This window comes from Lonchura striata, chromosome 6 (assembly GCF_046129695.1).
Source record: "Lonchura striata isolate bLonStr1 chromosome 6, bLonStr1.mat, whole genome shotgun sequence".
In the NCBI taxonomy this organism is placed as follows: domain Eukaryota; kingdom Metazoa; phylum Chordata; class Aves; order Passeriformes; family Estrildidae; genus Lonchura; species Lonchura striata.
The window spans coordinates 21,117,487-21,138,050 of NC_134608.1; the positions used below are offsets into that span (position 1 = coordinate 21,117,487).

General features: G+C 44.8%; 1 protein-coding gene across 12 annotated transcripts in view; it reads right to left on the reverse strand.

Moving 5' to 3' along the window:
• Positions 1 to 20,564, reverse strand: part of NRXN3 (neurexin 3) — a 963,379-nt gene that overhangs the window by 352,305 nt on the left and 590,510 nt on the right. For 3 of the 12 annotated variants that reach the window (XM_021542861.3, XM_021542854.3, XM_021542853.3), the window contains exon 1: positions 1,862 to 2,879. The exons of 7 other annotated variants lie outside the window; for them this stretch is intronic. In XM_021542861.3, coding sequence (XP_021398536.1) covers positions 1,862 to 2,105 — 244 coding nt within the window. In that variant the 5' untranslated portion in view covers positions 2,106 to 2,879. Of the gene's footprint in view, positions 1 to 1,861; positions 2,881 to 20,564 lie in introns of those variants that run through there. 2 more of the 12 variants (XM_021542859.3, XM_021542860.3) reach the window with 2 other exon arrangements.

A 20,564-nucleotide genomic window follows, 5' to 3' on the forward strand; every position in this document is an offset into this window, starting at 1 on the left:
CTTGCTTTAGCACAACAGGGACTCTCTCAGATGGTCCTCAAGTATTGCTGCAAATAACAGGGCTCCTGCTGCTAGTGATTAATAACCCATAACTGATTTTCACATGGGTGGTGCTTAACAGATGGTCTTGATGTCTGGCATGGCATTGATTCCCTTCCCATGTGGGACCTGAATGTTTCTCTTGTATTTTAGGATGGATGTGAACTTTGGAGCAGAAGTGGGAGTTTGATAGGCTGAAAGGATAGTGCCACTTGTATCTGCAGAAATGGCTGAACACCTCCCACTCAACCTACTGCACCCACTGCCACTTCAGTCCTGAGCCCTCGCCTCTGCAGCACGGTGCTATTCTGCAGTGCCCTGGGCTCCCCCTCCCGCACTGCCAGAGCATCGACGACCTACCTTGCAGAGCTCCCTGTCACCCTCTTCCAATGCCCTCCAGCAGCTCTGCCAGAGCACCTCCTGCTAGCACAGGAGTGTGCTGGTGCTCAGCTGTGACCTGCAGCATCTGCCTCCTGGCTGTGTTCCTGAGCCCTTTCCCTCTCCAACGCGCCTCGGCTCAGACCTGCAATACTGAACTTCTTCTACAGCTCTGCCAAGGTACCTGGAGATTTCATTGGAGGTCCATTCATTGCTGTGCCATTTGAACCCTTCAAACTGCTCTGCTGGTTGTCTGAACACTCACCTGGAGTGTTCCAGGTTTCAATATCCTCGTAACCCTGACACAGCCCTGCCAGCACATCCTCAAAGTCTCTGCTGCAGCCATGTCATGTGGCACCAACTGTGCCAGGGCTCTTCCTTCCTTCCCTCTCCTTCAAAGTGTTCCTATGCCTCATTTCTGATACTGATTCTTCTTCTGGCCCTGCACAAATGTGAATCTCTAGGTGAATACTCCTATGATGGAAAGCCAGACCTGACCCTGACCTGCAGTCCTGGAGGGAAAGGGCCAGACCTTGGCCTGCCTGCCTCTCCCAGCTGATATGACTGAAAACAGAAGCTAAGGGACAAGGACAGCATACAGGAGAAGGTGGAGATGAGGAAAAGCCCCCATGTCAGACCGGCCTAGGCCAACTCCTGTCAGGGTGGGGAGACTTGAGAGAGCTGGTTAAGAGGTTAAGAGGCTGTGTAGGTCCAGCTGCTGAGCATTGCTCAGCATTTCACGGGCACGATGCTGGCCCTCTCTCTCTCTCGGCATCTCTGGCACCCTCTTCCCCTTCTCCTTTGCTGCCAGAGTGACAACCTACTCCCTATTATTTCCTGCCCCAGGGTTTCCCAGGAAGACACTACCAGACACCAAGCAGGAAGCCAGGAGCAGGAATGAGACCTCGCCTTTTCCTTTGTACGCCTATCCTCACCCAGGAACGCTGCGAGGCAGGGGAGGAGCGGCGGCGGCAATTCCCCAAGCTCCCGGCTGGCCCTCCCGCAGCTGGGCGACCGGGAAACGAGGGTGGCCGGCGGGGAAGATGCGCTGCTGCAATGACCATGTCAGCCGCTACAAGCCAGGGAGTTAGCGATTCCCCGTCGCAGGATCCCAGCGGGACAGGAGCGGATGCCCTTCCGCCGTCCCGAGCTGTTCGGTGCTGCCGTCAGGCACGGAGCGACCCGAGCCCGCCCCGGCCCCCACCCTCCGTCCTGCTGGACCACACCGGCCGGGGAAGTTGGCTCTCGAAGCGCTGCGTCCTCAGCCCTAGCTCGGCTCGGCTCGGGGGCAGTGCAGGAGTGGAGGGTTAATGGGGACGGGGCAGAAATATGAGGCGCAGGGAGGACCCCCCTCCCCCGGAGACACAGCCATCGTCCCTGCTCCCCCTCTGCTGCTCCAACTGCTCTGCAAAAAGGTTAGAAAGAAACAAGAGTGGGAACCCACCGTGTCCTCCTCGGAGGGAGACAGGGGAGCGGTAGATAGAGATAGGCACAGAGTGGTGCTTGCTGCCGTGGAAGTGATGCTCATACTGAGCCTGAGAAACAGACGAGGAAGAGGAGGCAGAAGAAGCAACGTTAGAGGAACTCCACACAGAGCTGACGATACATCCCCAAAAGAGGGAGCACATCCACAGGGTCCAGGCGGGGCGGCGTCCCGGGCAAATGCTGGGGTCTATTCTCAGGTGCATGGTCAAGGCACAAGACACCTACAGACGGGCAGTCTGAATTCCAGCCAGGGAGAGAGAATAACGTTCATGATGCCAGGGGACCCATGCTAGCAGAAAAAAGAGTCGCTTCCGAGGCTCTAGGGGTGTGCGTGTGTGCTCAAGAAGAAAAGAGACAGTGTGTGTGCGAGAGCGAGTGCTGGCAGGGAAGGGGAGGGATGGGGGAAGGTTAGTAACCACACAGAGACGAATAAGACGCGCCGTTTCCCAGGGCTGGATCTACTGTGGCAGGAGCCCCGCGGCCGTACCGAGCCTCCAGGAGTGCGCAGGAAAGCCGCACATGTCCGCACGAGGGTCCTGTTCAGGTTCCTCCAGGATCACGGGGTCCTTGAGGACTTTTCCCTGCCTGCGATCCCTGTCTCTCACTTTGCTGAGAGGGACTATTAAAAAGGAAAAAGAAGAAATAAGCCAGGGACCCCAGGTAAATTTTTGATTTTTTTTTTTAATCCAAATTCCGGGGGGTTTCTCTTGCTTCTCCACTAGCAAGTGTTGCAATGCAGAATTGCCAGGACACGCACACGCGCGCACACACACACGCACACACACACAGCGATCTAGATTGTCATCCTCCTTCCACCGAATCCAAGCGACAGAGGGCTCAAGCCGATTAACCCTGCGTAGCCGTCGAGCGTATGGCCAGGTCTTCCCGGGCGGGCGGGCGCGCTGGAGCAGCCGGGGCGGGCGGCGCGGTGCGGTCCGGTCCGGGCGCGGGGCGAGCGGAGCCGGGGGCGGGAGCGGGCGGCCGGCGCCAAGTGCGGGCAACTCGGCGGCGCAGGTGAAACGCAGCCGGGGCGGCCGGGGAAGCGGCTCCGCCAATGGGCGAGCCGCATGCAAATGTCCCGGCGCCGGCGAGCCAATGGGAGCGGCGGCAGCGCTGCGCAGAGGGACCGGCCGGCTCCGGGGGGAGGCGGGGCCGGGGCGCGGCACCGCCCCCGCCATTCATGCGCTCGTGCGGGCCCGCGCGCCCCCGGGAACACCCGGCTGCCGGAGCCGCCGCGCGGGAACCGGAGCCCGGCACGGCCGCGCCGGGAACCGGAGCCCGGCCCCGCCGCGCCGGGAACCGGAGCCCGGCACGGCCGCGCCGGGAACCGGAGCCCGGCCCCGCCGCGCCGGGAACCGGAGCCCGGCCCCGCCGCGCCGGGAACCGGAGCCCGGCACGGCCGCGCCGGGAACCGGAGCCCGGCCCCGCCGCGCCGGGAACCGGAGCCCGGCCCCGCCGTGCGGGAACCGGAGCCCGGCCCGGCCGCGGCGGGAACCGGAGCCCGGCCCCGCCGCGCCGGGAACCGGAGCCCGGCACCGCCGCGCCCGGAAGCGGACCGGAGCCCGGCACCGCCGCTGCTCCGAGAGGCCCCTGGCGAAACGCGCCCACCCCGTTCGAGCGGGCACCGGACCTCCTCCCGTGCCGCCGTCCCGCTGCTCCGAGCGGGCAGCCCGCGGCCGCGGCACGGGAGCGGATGCGCTGAAGTAACAGCGTCCCGCCGCGCCGCCCTGTCCCAGGGCTCGTCCTGCGGCCGCAGCTGCTCAGGAGCAAACGAAGAGCCAGGAATGATCGCGCTCTATAAAACTCCCTATGGGTCTTACAGATTTTTAAAATATTTTTTACATGCTTTTGCAACAATAGGTGTAGGTCAGACAGGTGTATCTGCACTTAATCCTCGGAGAGTGAGGAATGCGGTCGGAGTTTGCAGCCCATAAATTAATAAACAAATGCAGTAGCTTTATCTAGTAATTTACTGCCTATGAGTTTGCATGGCAAAAATCCCCAGCCACACTGGGGATTGCAAACCCAGGAGTGGAGTGACTTACACAAGATCACGCAGGGAGTCAATAAGGAGCTTTAGAAAAAGAACCATCCAGCCCCAGGACTCACCTTGCACTGCACTGCCTCATTCCCTTTAATTTATTCATACAAAGAATAAATTGTTCATGACTGTAAGTTTTCTTGTTTTCCCCTCTAGAACCGTGTTTGTAGGTGTGCATGCATGCGCCTCTGAAACCTCCTGTTTGACTCGAGTATTTCCCTGACGCTGAGGTGCAGTGTTTTCAGTCATTGATCTCAATTTGGTACAGCATGTCAGTAACTTGTAATGATCAGCCTGAGTTGCACACCTAATACTATTAGTTTAGACTGATATGCTTGTAAATTATTTTCTAGTAACTTATAGTATAAGTGATCTAAATCAGGGGATAAAGCATCCACAAATGCTTTGTTGTTTTTCTGGGTTTAATCAGTGATTGTGAAAAGCAGGAATATTATCTTCACATTTATCTTAACATCTCTCACCTAAGAATCTCAGCATGCTTTAAAATCTTTTATTAATGAAGCCATTCAACAGCTTTAGGTATTACTTTGCCATTCTATAGATAAGGAAACAGAGGCTCAGTCATGTTGAACCAGTGAGTGACTGATGGACCTGGGAACTGAACAGACACTGAGATTCTCCATCCCAAGCAGTACATGCTGTTAGTATAAATTATTTGACTGATTGGTAGCCGTTTGCTAGCCTTAAAGTGTGAATATCAGCTTTCCTGACAATGGGACACACAGGTGGAGACAGGACTGAGTAACCTGTAGTGCAGGTGGCTCCTGGATGGCAAATTTGCAGTGCCATACAGAGGGCACAGAGCAGTTTTATCTGTGCAAGACAACTTTTCCTGGCCTTGAGTTTTGTTGAGGAAACTGAAGTTTCTGCCACATATGTGGCGGGGTACCCAGAAGGATGCTGTCTTTGTGGAGAAGAAGCTCCCTGCTGCTATGTACCTGGGGGAAGGGGGGAATATAACCTGTTGTAACACCCTTGAGGGGCTGCTGACCCATGTCAGCACCCTTGAATCCCTCATCACAGAAGTCCTAATTTTCACACAGTCCACAGACAAAGTGTTTTGAAAAAAATATTGTGTAGTTAAGCTGTATGGAGCCTGATTTAGGGGAAGGGGGGAAGGACATGTATTAAATACACATCACTGAGTAGCTGGTCTGCAAAATATAGGAAATCTGAATGAGTTTCAGACCCAGATAATTATAAGCAATGCAACAAAGATCTGCCTGCCATCATTTCACTTTGTTTTCTCTGGCTACAGCATTACAAAAAGGACAGAACGTATCACACATTATAGGATCAGTCAAAGGGTCTACAGGACTCAATGCTGCTTTTCCAGGAGGTGGGAGTAGAAAATTCATTATTTTGTGTGGAAAATATGTTTTTAAAAGTGCAACTCTAGAGATAAGAGCAGGGGAACTGCATGGATACACTCCTTGCCCCTGTCCTGCAACTATTTGCCCTGTTACTGAAAGAGAAGAAAACAGAAGCGGTTGTTTCTTTGACTAAACTGTGGTAGCATCCTTCAGATTTTGATTCCCCTTTAGCAGTCCAACACACTACATCCTCTTCTCCATACTCAATCCCCTGTTCATGCTGGCCACCTACCTCTTGGGTTGCTGTAGGAGGCAGAGCCCTCAATGGACAATAAATTACCAAGCTCCAAAGCAAATCACTGATCCTTTTCCTCATTCAGTCTGCCACCAATCCTTCCCCACATACAGAGGTACACCTTAGGTACTGGTAGGACATACAAAGGTGAACATGACTTCAGACTGCCCTGGCCAGAGACAGAAAATGCCTGGACAGTCCAAGAACAGGAGAAATAAAGTGGCTGTGCATTGCTCCTCTGATGGGGATTTGCTCTACATTCTGCCTACCAACCTTCCTTTGCTGGAAACCAGTGGGTAAACTGCCTTAGGCAAAAATAAGAAGGGCCAAGAAAACCAAACTCTAAGAGTACACCATAAAAATAAATAATGAAAAAAGGAAAACCCGTGAAACTAGCTATAAATACATCACAGGATTCTGGTGACACCGTAAAGTACTGGAACTTCACTCTGACTTGTTTTATGAGATGTCAGTGGATGTATTTACTGCCCTGTAGTTCACAGGTGACTCATTTATTTAGCAGCACCACTGCAGGAAGAGGGCAGATTTCAATTGCAGTTTTCCTCTTGGGTGGCAAGGGGAAGTTTATAGTCAGAAATGACGTTTCAACTATTCCCACTAGATTTATTTCAGAAGAAGCTGCCTTTGTTGTATTCATATTAGTTTATTTAATCTGGGTAAACATGGAGTATTTCTAAATGCTCTTGTGTCTTCAGAACCAAGATGGAATCCCTTAAAGGATAATAGTTTCCACGATATGTTGCTCCCTACAGATATGAGAAAAGTTTTATTTCCTACACAGCTGTTTCTTTTACTAGAAGAGCAGAGGGCCACTATAATCCACAGAAATGAGAAATAATAAAACAATTGTTTCTGATTTTTAGAATCCCAGAAAGAGACCCAGTCATCTTCAAGCCCAGGAAGCGTTTGTACTCCACCTTATTTAAAGGAACAAGTACAACTTTCTCTATGTTTCCTATTAAACCTTAGCTGTTAATTAGTTTGTTGTACTCAGAACTGAAAAATCAGTGCTGCTGTAAAATCACAGATCTTTTAAACTGGTTCCAATAAGGAAACTCGATTAGCATTTATCAGTACAGGGTGCCTGCCAGAGAGAGGACAGCTTTGCCTCCACCAGTAGAAGCTAACAAGGTACACTGTTAGTCAGTGCTTTGGTATATAATAAGGTTAATAGAATAAGGTCAGCTAGAACAGCCTGTCATCCAGAAGCTTTTCCCAGACTGAACTATTTCTCCTAAGGTTCAAAACAGTTCCATTATTTTTTAAATGTACTTTTCCAAAAACAAGAAGGAGGGTGAAAACATGTCATACATATGACATTAAAATACAGTTTTAAACAAATGAAACGAAACTAAAATAAACCAGAGGGAATTGCATGCTGTAGAGAGCTTAGGACTGGCATATAGACACCTTTGTCTTTAGCAAGCTACTTCAAATTCTGCTGACAACAGCAACGACCAAAAAATCTGGTAAATTCTTCAGCAGTGCTGGCAGAATTAACTGCTCTGAGACTAGTCCCTGGTGCCCCACTGTCCTTGTCATCACTGTCTCTCTGCAGGCAGCCTCAAGAGGCAGGACCCAGCAGCACCAAAAAATTATCAGTGTTTGCTCATCCAGAGCGAAAGGGGAGGGTTGCTCCAGGACAGGGCTGAAAAGTACGCACACAGCTGCTGTTATGCAGTATTTCTTCTTGTGTGCAGTACTTTTTTTGCACATAACCAAATTGCTGCAGTCTCTGTAGTTCTCAGTTTTATTCTGTATCTGGGGAAAAAAAAGGCAAAAAAAAAAAAAAAAAAAGGCAAAAAAAAAAGCAACCTTTTCTCAGGGCTTCTGTGCTTTCCTTTAAAAACCAGTAAGTCCAGTTACCCACAAAAGTTGAGGCATATGCCTTGCATGTTACCAGTAACAAAGGGCAGGTATTCTCTTTTCTGCTCAGCTCCAAGGGATCACAGATTGCCAAAAGCAACTAATATAGAAGCTTTACAGCCTAGTTGTGTTCTCATTTATGTCAGGGTGAATAAACTCAACAGAGCCAGTAGATTGACATCAGTGAAGGGAAATCTGACCCTTGTTGTCCTTTTGTAAGAAAAAGAATGCAAGTTGATTACAACCAGTTAGTCTGGACTAGCAGTAAATTAGCCAAAAGCGATGGTAACCACTGAGACACAAATTCAGTTCTATCAAACATCCAATTTAAGGGCAAAAAATCTTGTAAAGTTCGGACTTTCTGACACACCTAGAGTGCTATGTTGGTGGAAACAAGCTGAACAAGTGCATGGGCACACAAGTACAGCAACATATCTCTTTTTTATAAGCATTAATCAACTATAATTGGGAAAGAGGCAATGTCAGGATTTGCTAATGCAAACTGACAATAACATGTTAAAATTGCCTGTTTGCTGGATAATGTGTAAAGGATGATCCACTGTACTCAGCACTATGCAAACTAACACAAGCTGTGAGTCCCTTCCCTGGAGAGATTACAGACTTGCTGGAAAGGCATGAGCCAACATATGTCAGAACAGCTTTATGAGCAAACAGTACCTTTTTTTGGCCAAAGTCTGCTAGTCTGCAAACCTATGAGAATGGAAGGCACTGGTAATAGTGCCTTGACACAGGAGTGTCTGGTCCATGCTTTCAGCCCTGAGCATGGGAGTTCTTCATTCCCTCATCCCTGGGAATTCTGCTTCACAGAGTGTGCTGCAGAGATACCCCTGACCACCTGCACAAAACACCAGCAAGCATTCTCTCTTCTAAAGCTGCCTCAAAAATTAGGACAAAATCCTTCGCACACCTCAGACCTCTACCAGATCAGCAATTATGAATGGGATTTGTGTTAAATAAAGGATGCTCAAGTTTAGTTTATTTCAGTCATCATAAGGAGGTTTAGTTATTCAAGTACCAACCCTCTCTCCTTCTGTCTCTCCTACACTTTAGTCCCTGCCTCTGGGGTACTTTATCAAAGTGGGCTAAGCAGGCTCTAATCTGCCCTTCAGCCATGTGCTGACAGGCAGACTCTCATAAGAGAAAACCAATCTTTGTGGCTACAGAGCTTTCTCCTCCAGGAAGGTTGGAACTGCATCTATCTCTTACTCTCAGCAGAACCTGGGCTCAATGGCAGCTGCTCAAAGCTTGTCAGGTAGAGAAATAGAACCTGCTTAGATTTCTTGTATCCCTTTCAGTAATGTGACATTTTCTCAAAGTTTTTTTCAGGCTCAGAAAGATTCTAGAAATTAAAAGACTAGCTGAGTTTGAAAAAATCAGAGTTGCCCACTGCTTGACCTTAGATAATTATTGAATCACCAATGAAGAAAAAGAGCCCAACATTTTAATTTTCTGATGTTTCTTTCACAGAATTCACACTTCGACTATCTAAATTTCACTAAGTATATCAGTATAAAATGGTAGTGACCTGTAGAACTGATTTCCATTATTCGTAACAGCCCCCTCTTACAGATCTGTGATTATCCTGATTTTATGTTGAGCAAAATTCATCTCTAGCCTAACTCCTAGCAACCAATACTATGGATGGATGTGGCTACTATATTTATGTAAACATGAAGCTATGTGTACCGTCTCCTTATGTTTGGAATCAGTGTTGGCAAGTCCAAGGTGAAGGGAAACAGCCTGTCTCCAGCCTAGGTGTGAGCCCTGCCTGGGATAACACACTGCTGTGATCCCTTGCCTTCAGTGACTCTCACAGCAGCAAGAGGTTAGCTGCATCAGCAGATCACAGACGTTGCCTACTGTAATTTTGTCTGTGTCTATTCTGCAGATCTAGATTTAGATCTGGAGGGTCTGTAAGCCATGCCCTACACACTAACAGAACTAACATCTATGTCATGAATTCTTTTTGTGGAACACTAAGCTGGGAAATTATTTTCTAGGAGTTCTGAGTTCTAAAATTTAAATAGAACCTGAAAGGCTGAAGTAGAAAGACACAGAGAATAGATTGAACTAAAATACATGCTGAGATAAATAGGGAACTATTTTAATTTTACCCATGAAAGAAGACTTATTTTTCCTTTCACACTCAAAGAAATCTTGTCTGACACAGAAAGGAAAAGCTGGAAAAACTGTTGCTCCTTTAAACTGACTTCTGTACTAATGAAAAGCAAGTTCTCTAATACACACTGTGCACAGGCTCCCCTCTGCTTCTCTTCTCTCTTCCATCTATCATCTTTGCCTGGCTTTTGCTGTAATCACCTGTTCAACTCACAGCAATAACTTCCAGGTGACTGTTGTTTGCTGTGGTCATCCAGCCGCCAAAAAAAAGAATTAAAAGCAAAGAAAGATAGAGGGGGGAAAACCTTTCCATGAATGTCTCACCACCTGACAAAGAGCGAACTGATTCCAGCGGCCAAGCCTCCTTGCGTGGGAGTTGCTGGTAGGTGTAATTTCCTAAGATGTATACCTTGTCACAGTGCAGGAGATGAAAAGGAAAAAAAGGTCAGAGCAACTAAAGCTAAAAATTTGAAGGACAAAAGAAGATGGTGTGGGGAACAACTCTTCTGCTTTTAACCCTGAAAGAAGCCCATTCTGTATGGTCTGTGTCAAATTACTTATTGGCTAAGGTGTAACAAACAAGAAGCTGTTTGATGGCCTTCTCTGTGCCCCAAAGGGGACATCTGTTTTTACATTTGGTGCCTGTGCTACAGGATAGTACACAGTATACAGTCCAATTGCTCTCAACCAGAGTGGAAATGAACTTTTCCCCTCCAAGTATCTAAGCTCATAATAGACTAGACAGACAAGTACCTTAAGAGGCTATATTTTCTCCACCAATGCAGTATAAACTTTGCCTACAACATTCTTGGTGATGTCCAAGTGTAATAATGAAGAATCAATTATCTGGAAATAATATATACCAGTGTTCAACTTTATCAATATTTTTTTTTCCTCCTTCTCACAAATCTGCCATAGTCAAAGAAGTCACATATGACACCTATGAATTAAAAATGCATTAATCAGGATATAATTAATCTTAACTTTTCTTCTGCACAGACATAAACATACTAAAATATTGTAACAACAGTCTATAATATGTAGCAACACTCTGATGGTATATATAAGCATCTCACTAAGAATGTGAGCAACATGATCACCGAACAGGCAAACAAGACATAGTTATTTGCTCATAGGAGGCATCGAGGCAACAAAAGGTTGCAACAAAGGACAAGATAAGCATAAGGGATGCAAACAGACAGGCATCCTGCTAACACACAAGAAACATGTCTGGGGAAAAAAGAACAAGAGAAGCAGCACTGTTGGCAGTTGAAGATCCCATTTTTGGGAGATCAAAATAGCATTAAAGAATCAAGCACATAAAGGGTAACTGGATATGGAAGATGACAAGCCAGCATCACTTCTAACTTCTCTCATCCTTCTTTACTTCTCACTTTTTCTGCAGATAGAGTGACCAAGAACTGTAGCTGCCAGTGCTACATGTAGAGAATCAGCTCTGTGGCACTGTATAGTCACAGTTAATTTAGGACATAAAGAATAACAGCTCTGTAGTTTTGTAGATAAAATAATAATTAATGATAATATTTGAGAATTAACCATTAGCATAAAGTCTGTTGCTACTTAAGGAGTTCAGTAAAGTTTTGGTTTCAAGTTCAAAACTGGTCTGATATACTAGTATTCTGTACATTCCCTTCCTAGCAATCTGTAATTCCCCAACATACAGATACACACACATTTTCTGTTGCAATATTGAGGTGTTGTTTCTTCTCTATCATACAAGAAAGATTATTTTCTTCCTCTTTACAGATACGATTTATATATTTGAAGACTTCTGCTATGTCCCTCCTCCAGTAGAGCAAGGACATTTGCTCTATTGTTCCTTAGAAATCTATGGGGTTTAGACTCTGCTCATTATTGCTGGTTTCCTAAAGACTTTTTCAAAGTATCTACATTTTTCTTGAAGTGCAATGTCCCAGACTGGATGCAGTCCTTCAGCTAAAGTCTTATGAACACTGCATACATAAGAACAATTATTTCAGGTATCTTATTGATGATACACCCTTTTACATTTCTTGTAAGGTGTTTGCCCCTCTTGCACAGAAGGAGAGCTCATATTAGCACCCTGCTAGCTACTCCCAGTTATATATTTTGTAATATGGAAAATACCACTAATCCCTGGTCCACATGCTCCTAGGCCTTTTGCACTGGGATTTTTAGAAGGTTTTGCAACTTTCAGAAAGTGCAGCTTAAGTCACTGCATTATTATGCATTGAGTAGTTATACAGCATCAACTCTGTGTTCCCTGCTGATATGTGTAATACTTCCAAGGACAGGCCCTGGCTTCAAGGTATGCAATGCACCCACACAAACAAATCAAACAGATGGAAGCAGAATATAATCTAGGTCCATTTGCAGCAACTGATCAGGAACCTTACTGGGATACTTGGTCTCCAGCAGAGAGGTTCAACAAAAGCACAATAGCGAAAATAAGGAGCACAACGTGCTTTAAAAACATCTCTCTCCTTGTGAAGCACCTCCCTCTCCTGTCATTCCCCAGGGTCTCAAACCCCACCTACACAAACTTCCCCAGAACTGCAGGTCTCCTGAGGCACCAGCAGTTTCCTTGACTTGTCATATCCTCCAAATCACATGTAATTCAAAGAGCGTTCATAGTATTCACATGGATGCAAAAAAGCCAAATTCTTCAAACTGAACACTTCCCCTTGCCCAGCACCCTAGTCTTTGAGCAGAATGGGAGGGAAAGCACCTCACAGCAAAAAAATCCCCCTGAACCTGCAAATACCACCAGAGCAAGTACAGTTACCAGGAGTACAAGGACTTTAAGCACCAGGCAGCCATGAAAATTGGGATGGGGAAACAAAGGGAAGGAGTAGCAAACTCCCTCAATGACAGGCTGTATACAACAGATGAGGCATGAACTGCTACCAACATGGATGCACTCTCTATTGGAGAGAGCCAACAAAAAATGCAGCTACTCGAAAGTGCCAAGGAAAAAACTAAAAACAAGAATGCAGGGTTACATTTAGATGCATACAAACACATGTGCACACACAAGAGCACACACATTTCTGCTCTGCTCTCTCCCCTGCAGCCTCTTTATCTTCTCCCCAGACCATCAGCCCAGGACAGCTACAGAAGAAACAAAGAAACAAACAAAAAACAAACAAACAAAACCAACCAAACAAACAAACAAAAAATAAAACAACAAAAAAAGGGAAAACCTGTAGAGGGAACTCACTTGAAGACTTCTTTATTTCTTCCATCTGAATTTTGAATTGGTCATATGAAAACCATCTTCACCCTGGACCAATATATCCCTTAAGTAACCCCTTAAGTTATAATTAGGTCAGCATAGTTTTAATTAGATGCCACGTTTCACCCTCCTTGTCTTTTTATTAGTTGTTACAGTGAGCTCATGGGCACTCTATTTCCCCTGTCCCCGGGACCCTGTGACTCTGATCAAGATAACCCTGGACCCCTCCTTCCTGCCCCAACGGGGTTGGCGGAGAACCAGGGAAGCCCACCCTGTCCAAAGTCTATATAGACCCCTGACATTTCCTGTTCTTCCTCTTTGCCCCGCTCTCCACATGGACATCACAGAATAAAGAGAGCTGCACCAACATATATTGGGGTAAGAGCCTCTTTTGGAAATCTTTGTCATCTCCTGATATTCCTCCCCTCACAGCCTAGGACCTCTGAGCTGGCCTAGGATATTTAGGGGGCTGTGCAAGGGGGGGAACATCAATTAGTCACCTAAAGTAAGCAGTCAGATGGCAACACAGTCTGCCACTGACTCGTCCAGGGTACTGGCAGAAGTATGGTGGGTATATGAGGGTGAAAGAAATGTGAGTGGTCTTCAGGATGACTAACTGTGAATCATTTTGTTGCTGTCTTTATCTCTGCATTCTGATCTCCTCCTGCACAGAAATCTAAAGGTAGCTATTTTATGACAGCCCAAGCTATCAAAAAAACCCCTGAAGAGACAGAAAGCAGTATGTGATCAACAGAACAAGCAGATATACAGGTGCTCTGTATAACACATTTTCTTGCATTTTCTTGCAACTTACCCACTACCAGCCCCTACACTAGGTGTTATCACCAGAAATGTAGCAGCAGGCAGATAAAACAAGGGCATCTGACATCCCTGCTACCTGAAAAAATGTTTGCTCTACAAGCAGCAGAACTACAGAAATAACTGATTAGGAAATGAAGCTTTATGATTCCCCTTTGCTGTGCTGTGTGTGCCCTCCCCTATTCACCACAATGTTACCACATAACCTTTGGTTCCCCCTTCATTCTCTCACACTCCCTCCTCTGATGTGCTCTGATTTTTGTCATATTCCCTTACCCCACTGTAACACCTTTCATTTCTTTTCCTTCTCACATCTTGCTTTGGCCGAGAAAGAGGTAGTCTGTGTGGATGCAGGTTCAGAGTTGCAAGCTTACCAGCTGGTGGGCCAGCCCTTACACCTCAGCAGGGATGAGGAACAGGTTTAGGAAGAATTCAGTATCTCTGGGCCTCTAATGCTCCTGTTAAATGTGGTAGCTGCTGGCCAGGCAACCAAAGGGATGATGGCCAAGCAGAAGGATTGTAGAAGCATGATTTCCCCGTAAGAACAGACTGAAATAACACTTGTACGGAATGGTCCAGAAGGAATCCTTCAAAGGTGAGTAATTCTATTCCCCTTTGATCAAGCATGACTTTCCACAAGAAATGGGAGGTTTCCTCTAGCACTGGCAACAGGACCTAGACCAGCTAGACCCCAAAGGTAGGGTGGCACTCTTCCCCACTGCAAACATTGCTTCTGTATCAGAACCAAACACTGAACAAAGCTTGCACTGGAAAGAGAAATCAATTATCTAATGAAGTTTGAGGAAAGAAGAAAATACTATACAAGCATAAATTTCAAAACCAGTAGAACAGCACATTTCCAATTTCTGTCAGGGAAATGGGTGGCCTCTGAGGGAAGCCCCAAGCTGTCTAATTATTTGTGGGTTCTTTGAAACCCTTTGACCTATCCCCAGGAATACTGTTGAGCTTTAAAATACCTTTAACAAAATTTTCATCTAAAGGAATTAAGCTATAAAAAACTTCTGCTTTCAACAAAGGATGATCTAATAATTTGTGTTTTGTTTGTTGTTTTTTTTTTTTTCCCCAGCAAGCTGTATTACAGCAAATCACTCTCATTATTGGATTTTCTCAGGCCACTAGTTACAGGCTGAAAATAATATGTATCCAGATGTTTGTACAGAGCTTATAATAGCTTAGGTTACATAAATCATGGCAAAATAGGGTTGAAATCACACTAGACAAACCAGGCAAAAATCCCACTCCATCCAAATAGGACAGCTGGCATTTAGCAGGTATTTTTACCTCCATCCATCTTCATTTTTCTCCTTATCTCCCATATTTGTAATGGCCCATCTCGTCCTGCACAGTAACATACACAGGCTCACCCACTCACTCCCATTTCTTCTCTTGCCAAGAAAAGCATCCTGGTGGGATTCAGTCATTTGTTGTCCACAGAACTTCTGGTGTGTGTCTCTAAATAGCAGACATCTGGAGGAGCTATACCTTCCTTGGCACAATCAGATGCTGCTAAAGAACATGACAAATGCCTCATTCTTAAAATATCTTCTCTCTTCCCCCTTCTTCTTTCCAACAAGTTTTTATTTCTGAGAGTGATTCAGAGTCCACTTTATATATTGACCAGCTTTCCCAGCTGTTGTTCCCAGGGACATAAAGAAACCAGTATAAAAGTATACATTGATAACAATCCATTATTTCTGCCCTCACATCTGTAACAAGCTCATTGCTGTTTAGGAAGAATTTATCACTCTAGAACACCGCTGCTGAGCTAGGAAAACAAGTGGAGCATTGGATACTTTAATTACAGAACTCCACTTTCCCTTCATCATTCAGAAAATTTTTATATCAAGTAAAACAGAGGTTTCACAAACTACAGAATTTTCTATCTATACAAATATGTTTCACTTTTTCACAAACAAACAGGGAGTCTACAAGAATATGATCCTGATCTTGATATGATTAAAAGATTGAAAAAAAGGCAGAAGGGGGAAAATGTTACATAGATTTCCAGCTTGCCTCAATTTTGAATGCTCGATTTTGCAACAGAAATCCCAAATTACTCAGAGCAGGGTTGTTATTGGCTTTTTAAACGTTCTCTCATATACACATGCCAATCTATTCATGTTCATGTGTAATCTTTACTTCAGTGGAGTATGCTTTCATTCAAAAAAATACAGCTAGTACATACATGCCTCAGGTCACCCAGGCAAAGGAAATTCTAACAGCCAGCAAAGTGATGGGTAGCACAGATGCTCCTAAACTGATTAAACTGCTGTTGCTAGAACACACACACTGCAATCCCTTTCCCTTTTGGTTTATTCTCAGTACCCTGTCACTCTTCTCCAACCCCTTCCAAACTGCTCTTGTTAGCAAGTTGAGAGAATTAAGTTGACTTACTAATATTAATAGGTCTCTATAATTCAATAGCAGCTTGTTCAGAGAATGCCACCTGCCTTCTCTTTAAGCAAAACACAGCCAACACTTTGCCCAGCTGTTTCAAAAGCTAAAATTAGACACACCTGTTTTAACAGTTGTTTCAGCAGCTGGACATTGGGATTTGGATCATTCAGATTTACTCACAGCTTTTTCCCCTTAGAGCCAATAGTGCAATTTTAGTGTTTCATCCAGTGTTTAGAGAAATTTATGCTGCAGGGGATGGTGTGAATGAATCAAAAGAGGTCAGAGTGTTTCCCTTCCACATTGCTGGACCTTGCTACAATCCAAGAAAAATTGCCTTTTTAGTTCCTGCCTTCAGATTCCAATGCGATCAAGATATACTGCTCTTGACCTAATAATATACAAGAACAAGATCTTGAGCCATCTATAAACCAACATAGTGACAAGCTGCAGGTATAAAATGGCAAGTTTGTGAGATTTGTACTCTCTTTTTGCTGCAATGAGTTGGCAATGCTCATAGTTAAAGCCGACAAGTGAATCCTGCCAACTTTTCCATACAAAACCCACTTCCCCAGCATCTAAAGCATAACTGTACCACCAGTTGTCTTCACATTTAAAGTGATCCCTCACTGCACAAACCTATGTCATGCTGGAAACAAAAAACACTGAGGTGCTATGAAAGAATTTAATCGAAAGTGAAAGACAAAATAAATTAAATCTTACTGAAATTACACTTTAAACACTTGCTGGAGCTGTTCCCAAGCTTCTGCATCTGACCAAGTTGCTTGAGAATCCAAAAATCTTGCCCTAAAAGAAAGGTTCAATTCCCTTAAAGTGTGATATTTCACAATCTAGCTCTGTTTGTCTTTTTCCCTGAGGCAAAATCAATTTATCCAGACCCATTTTTTCCCAAACTAGTGTCAAGCCTTCTGATGTTGACTGTGGGACCAACCAGTAAACACAATCAGGGAGATAATTTGTGTTACAAAGAAGCAGGCAAAACCAGGAATTCCATGAATTTGTGTTATAACTAAGAAAAAGACACAAAAGAATCCTCAAAACAATTTTCGAAGTTACAGTTGGCCCTGGTGTCTTAGAGTTCCCATATAACCAGAAACCATAAATTTGTAAACATGAGTGCACTGACTTATATAGAAATAAACATCTCACAGAGTATATATTCATTATGTGCTCCCCTGGAATGGGCACCTGAGTGTTTTCAAAGAAAAGACACACTTATGAACCCAGAGAGGTAGCATGCACACCTATGGAGATAATTTATAATGTCCATAAATGTATGCAAGCATATAACCATGGCCATACAGGTCTGTGGCTGAGGGAGCAGGGACCTTGGAGCACACTGCACATTATCAGCTTCCCATCAAAACACACTGAAAATTTTCTAAGAGAAAGGGGCAAGGGTAGGGAGACTACTTGGCTGTTAAATCCAGCAATAAATGCTTGTCAAGAGTGTTTTTGAGCAAAAGTGTTGCAGAAGTGGGGCCACAACGATCAAACTGCCCAAGTTGAACTCAAGAGCAGGGAAGAAAGGAGTGACACAAAGATTTTCTCCTCTTTCTGGGAAATAATGAACAAATCCTTCCGGGTAATTACTCTGTTACACCTGCTAGCCCTGCTCTCAAGTCCATATGAGACAAAAGATGCTCCTATCTTCTCTCAGATTAAATGTGCCTTGTAAAAAGCGATCAGAGATTGGCATGATAATTATCCTTCCTCATTAGAAAGCAAGCCCTGAACCTGACTGAATATGACTCCTCTGTCAAGGCCTTTTGTGGGCTCTAATAGAACCCAGCCAACATCAACAGGCACAACACTTCATGTGAACAAAACAAAGCAACAAAGCAACATAATCTTGTCTTTTTAGTTGCTTTTTTCTCTTCCAAGCCTAATAAGTGAGGTGGGAAGGTGCCAAGTTCTTTTTTAACTAGTATAAATGTGCCTAAATGTCACAGAAGAGCCTTGTGAAGTGAAAAGCTTTCCAAATGTTTTTTTTCTCTCACATCTAAAATAGATTGCTCTTTTTTCTTTTTCTTTTCAATTAAAAAAAGCACACTCTCTCAGACAACTGCCTTCTACCATTCCAAGGGTCAGCCAGCTGTAGGGACCCAGAGAGCTTTCAGTGTTCTTCTGGAATATTATATGCCAATAGTGCAAGGGTACACCTTTGCCCATGGAAGCCAGAAAGAAGGGTAAGTACCTGGGTAAATACAAAGTTAAAAGCTCTTCTGACAAGAGCATGAGCAAACCTAAAAGGCCTTTCTGTGACTCTGTGACAGAACATACATGCTCCTTTTTTTTTTTTTTTTTTTAATGCATTTGAAGCATATTTGTTGCTTTGGATCTTTTCTGTTAGCATGAACGTGAGCTGTGACTAACCCCCAAGAACTCTGACCCCAGTGACTGCAGCACCACATGGAAAAGGCAGTGCTGAGGCAAAACACTAGTCCTGGCACAGACAGGGCAGACAGGACAATCTCATTTAAAAGGGATGAGTGGGAACCGCTCAAGCTTCCACACTGGTGCACACCTAGATATGACTGGTAGATACAGCACACTGAGAAGGATGGGTGGCCAATGGTCAGTCGTTATGGGAGCTTTGTGACAGCAGATGAGGGCAGACAGCACTGGCTAGTGCAGCAACTGGAGAATTAGGAAGAGCTGCAGAGAACTGTGCTCAGTGGCCTTAATGAATCAGCTACTTCCCTTTTAGTACAACCAACTGTGGTCACTTTATCATCCCAACGATCCCTATCTCATCAGTCTGGCTCATTTCTTGATGTTCTAGTCAAAAAGCTCTGACTGCACTTCTGGTCTTACCAGAACAATGTCAGGAGAGTCATCCCATTTGGTTCTGCAGCCAAATATAAGGCTCAAAGAAACTATTATATCCCTATAGCCTGTTCAACAAAACATGCTGCAAAATGATGCTCTTTGCAGCAGTAGGAGCAGAACTGTGTATATGCATTACAGTATCCTGCACCAGTGTCAACTGAGATGTGTGGTGCCAAAATGCAATGGCATTTAAAAAGAAAACTTATTCTTCAAGTCATTGCATTACAAATATGTCACAAGAACACAGAATACACATATAACCTACAGGAATGCTATAACTTAACACATAAGAGCAGAGTCAGACACTGAATTTAGGACACCTGACATAACAGAAAGGTTACCTTGAATATGCTGCAAAGGAGCCCTCTGCAAGCTACTCATACATGGGACTCCACTGCAACCTATCCGATTCTCAGCCTCCTTCCAACACCCAAATCAAGAGACACCTACACTGGAAAAATGAAGTCTCACAAAAGTAATTTTACTATTTCACCATCTGCCACAGTCTGCTCTTTCCCAAGAAGGAATGTGGGCCTTTCCGTTCCAGGCAAAATCCAGAAGCTCAAACTAGTAAAACTACTATCCTCTGAAGTCTAAATCTCAGAGCTGGATCCTCAGGTGCAACAAGAGGGATTTTTAACTTCTTTTTTTGTTTTAATATCATCCTGTTCCCTTTATTTGCCTTTTCTTTTTTGTATGTGGGTAAAGGGAGAGGAAAACTGGGGGTTGGAGGGCTGTTTTCATGCTTTCGTCTGTAGTAAATAAAAAATTTTGTTTCATAAAAATTAAATGAGCAGATTCAATGACACTATATGCCTGCAGGAGCTCAGATTTTAAGATACACATCAGCCACCAGTGGCCTCAAATTAAATTATGCACTAGCAATAAAAAGCATCTCACATTTAAAAAACAACAGAATTCTTGATCAGTGAACATTTCAAAATCTCTGTTCCGCAGAGGCTTACCCAGGTGTTTGCTATGCAGATATAACAGAACATTACTACACTGGAGCAGTGGTTAGTTGCTGTGATAATTTAAATATGCATTTATTTGTTTTGGATTGAGAAAATGAAAAGCTAAAGTGGAGTTGTTTTGTGGCCCCAGTGCTAGTTACTGGCTACCTCATCTAGGTAAAACTTGGGCAGGCAACATGGCTCTTCCTTGCCTTGCCTATGCTTTCCTAAAACTAATCATCATCACAGAAATATGACTTATTTTGTTGGTCTCCCTTCCCTGTGACCACTTGCCTCTTTCCCTTTTCTGTCTTCCTTCCATGTCTCCCTGTTTCATGGGCTGCACTGGGACTAGGAGCAGGAGTAGCACATGCATAAGCCCATTCATTTACCTTGCTGCTTACAGCATTTCTCAATTTCAGGAAAGGTCCTTTTTATTATTGCTGGCTGGCACTTTATTTGCATAAGGATGAACTATGAAGCAGTGTTACCTCTCCTCTTCTGCAATGCCAGAGTCTCCTGATGAGTTTTAGGAGTTTTAAACAGGGTTATGCTTTCTCTTGTGCCCTCGTGCAAGCTTGGTGTTCTGCCAGGCAGCTGCAGAATGGCTGCATTGAGTGCTGAATATTCCCTGTGCAGCTGGCTAACAGGAGCTCGGAGGGGGAAGGCTCATCCAAGCTCCCACAGCCAA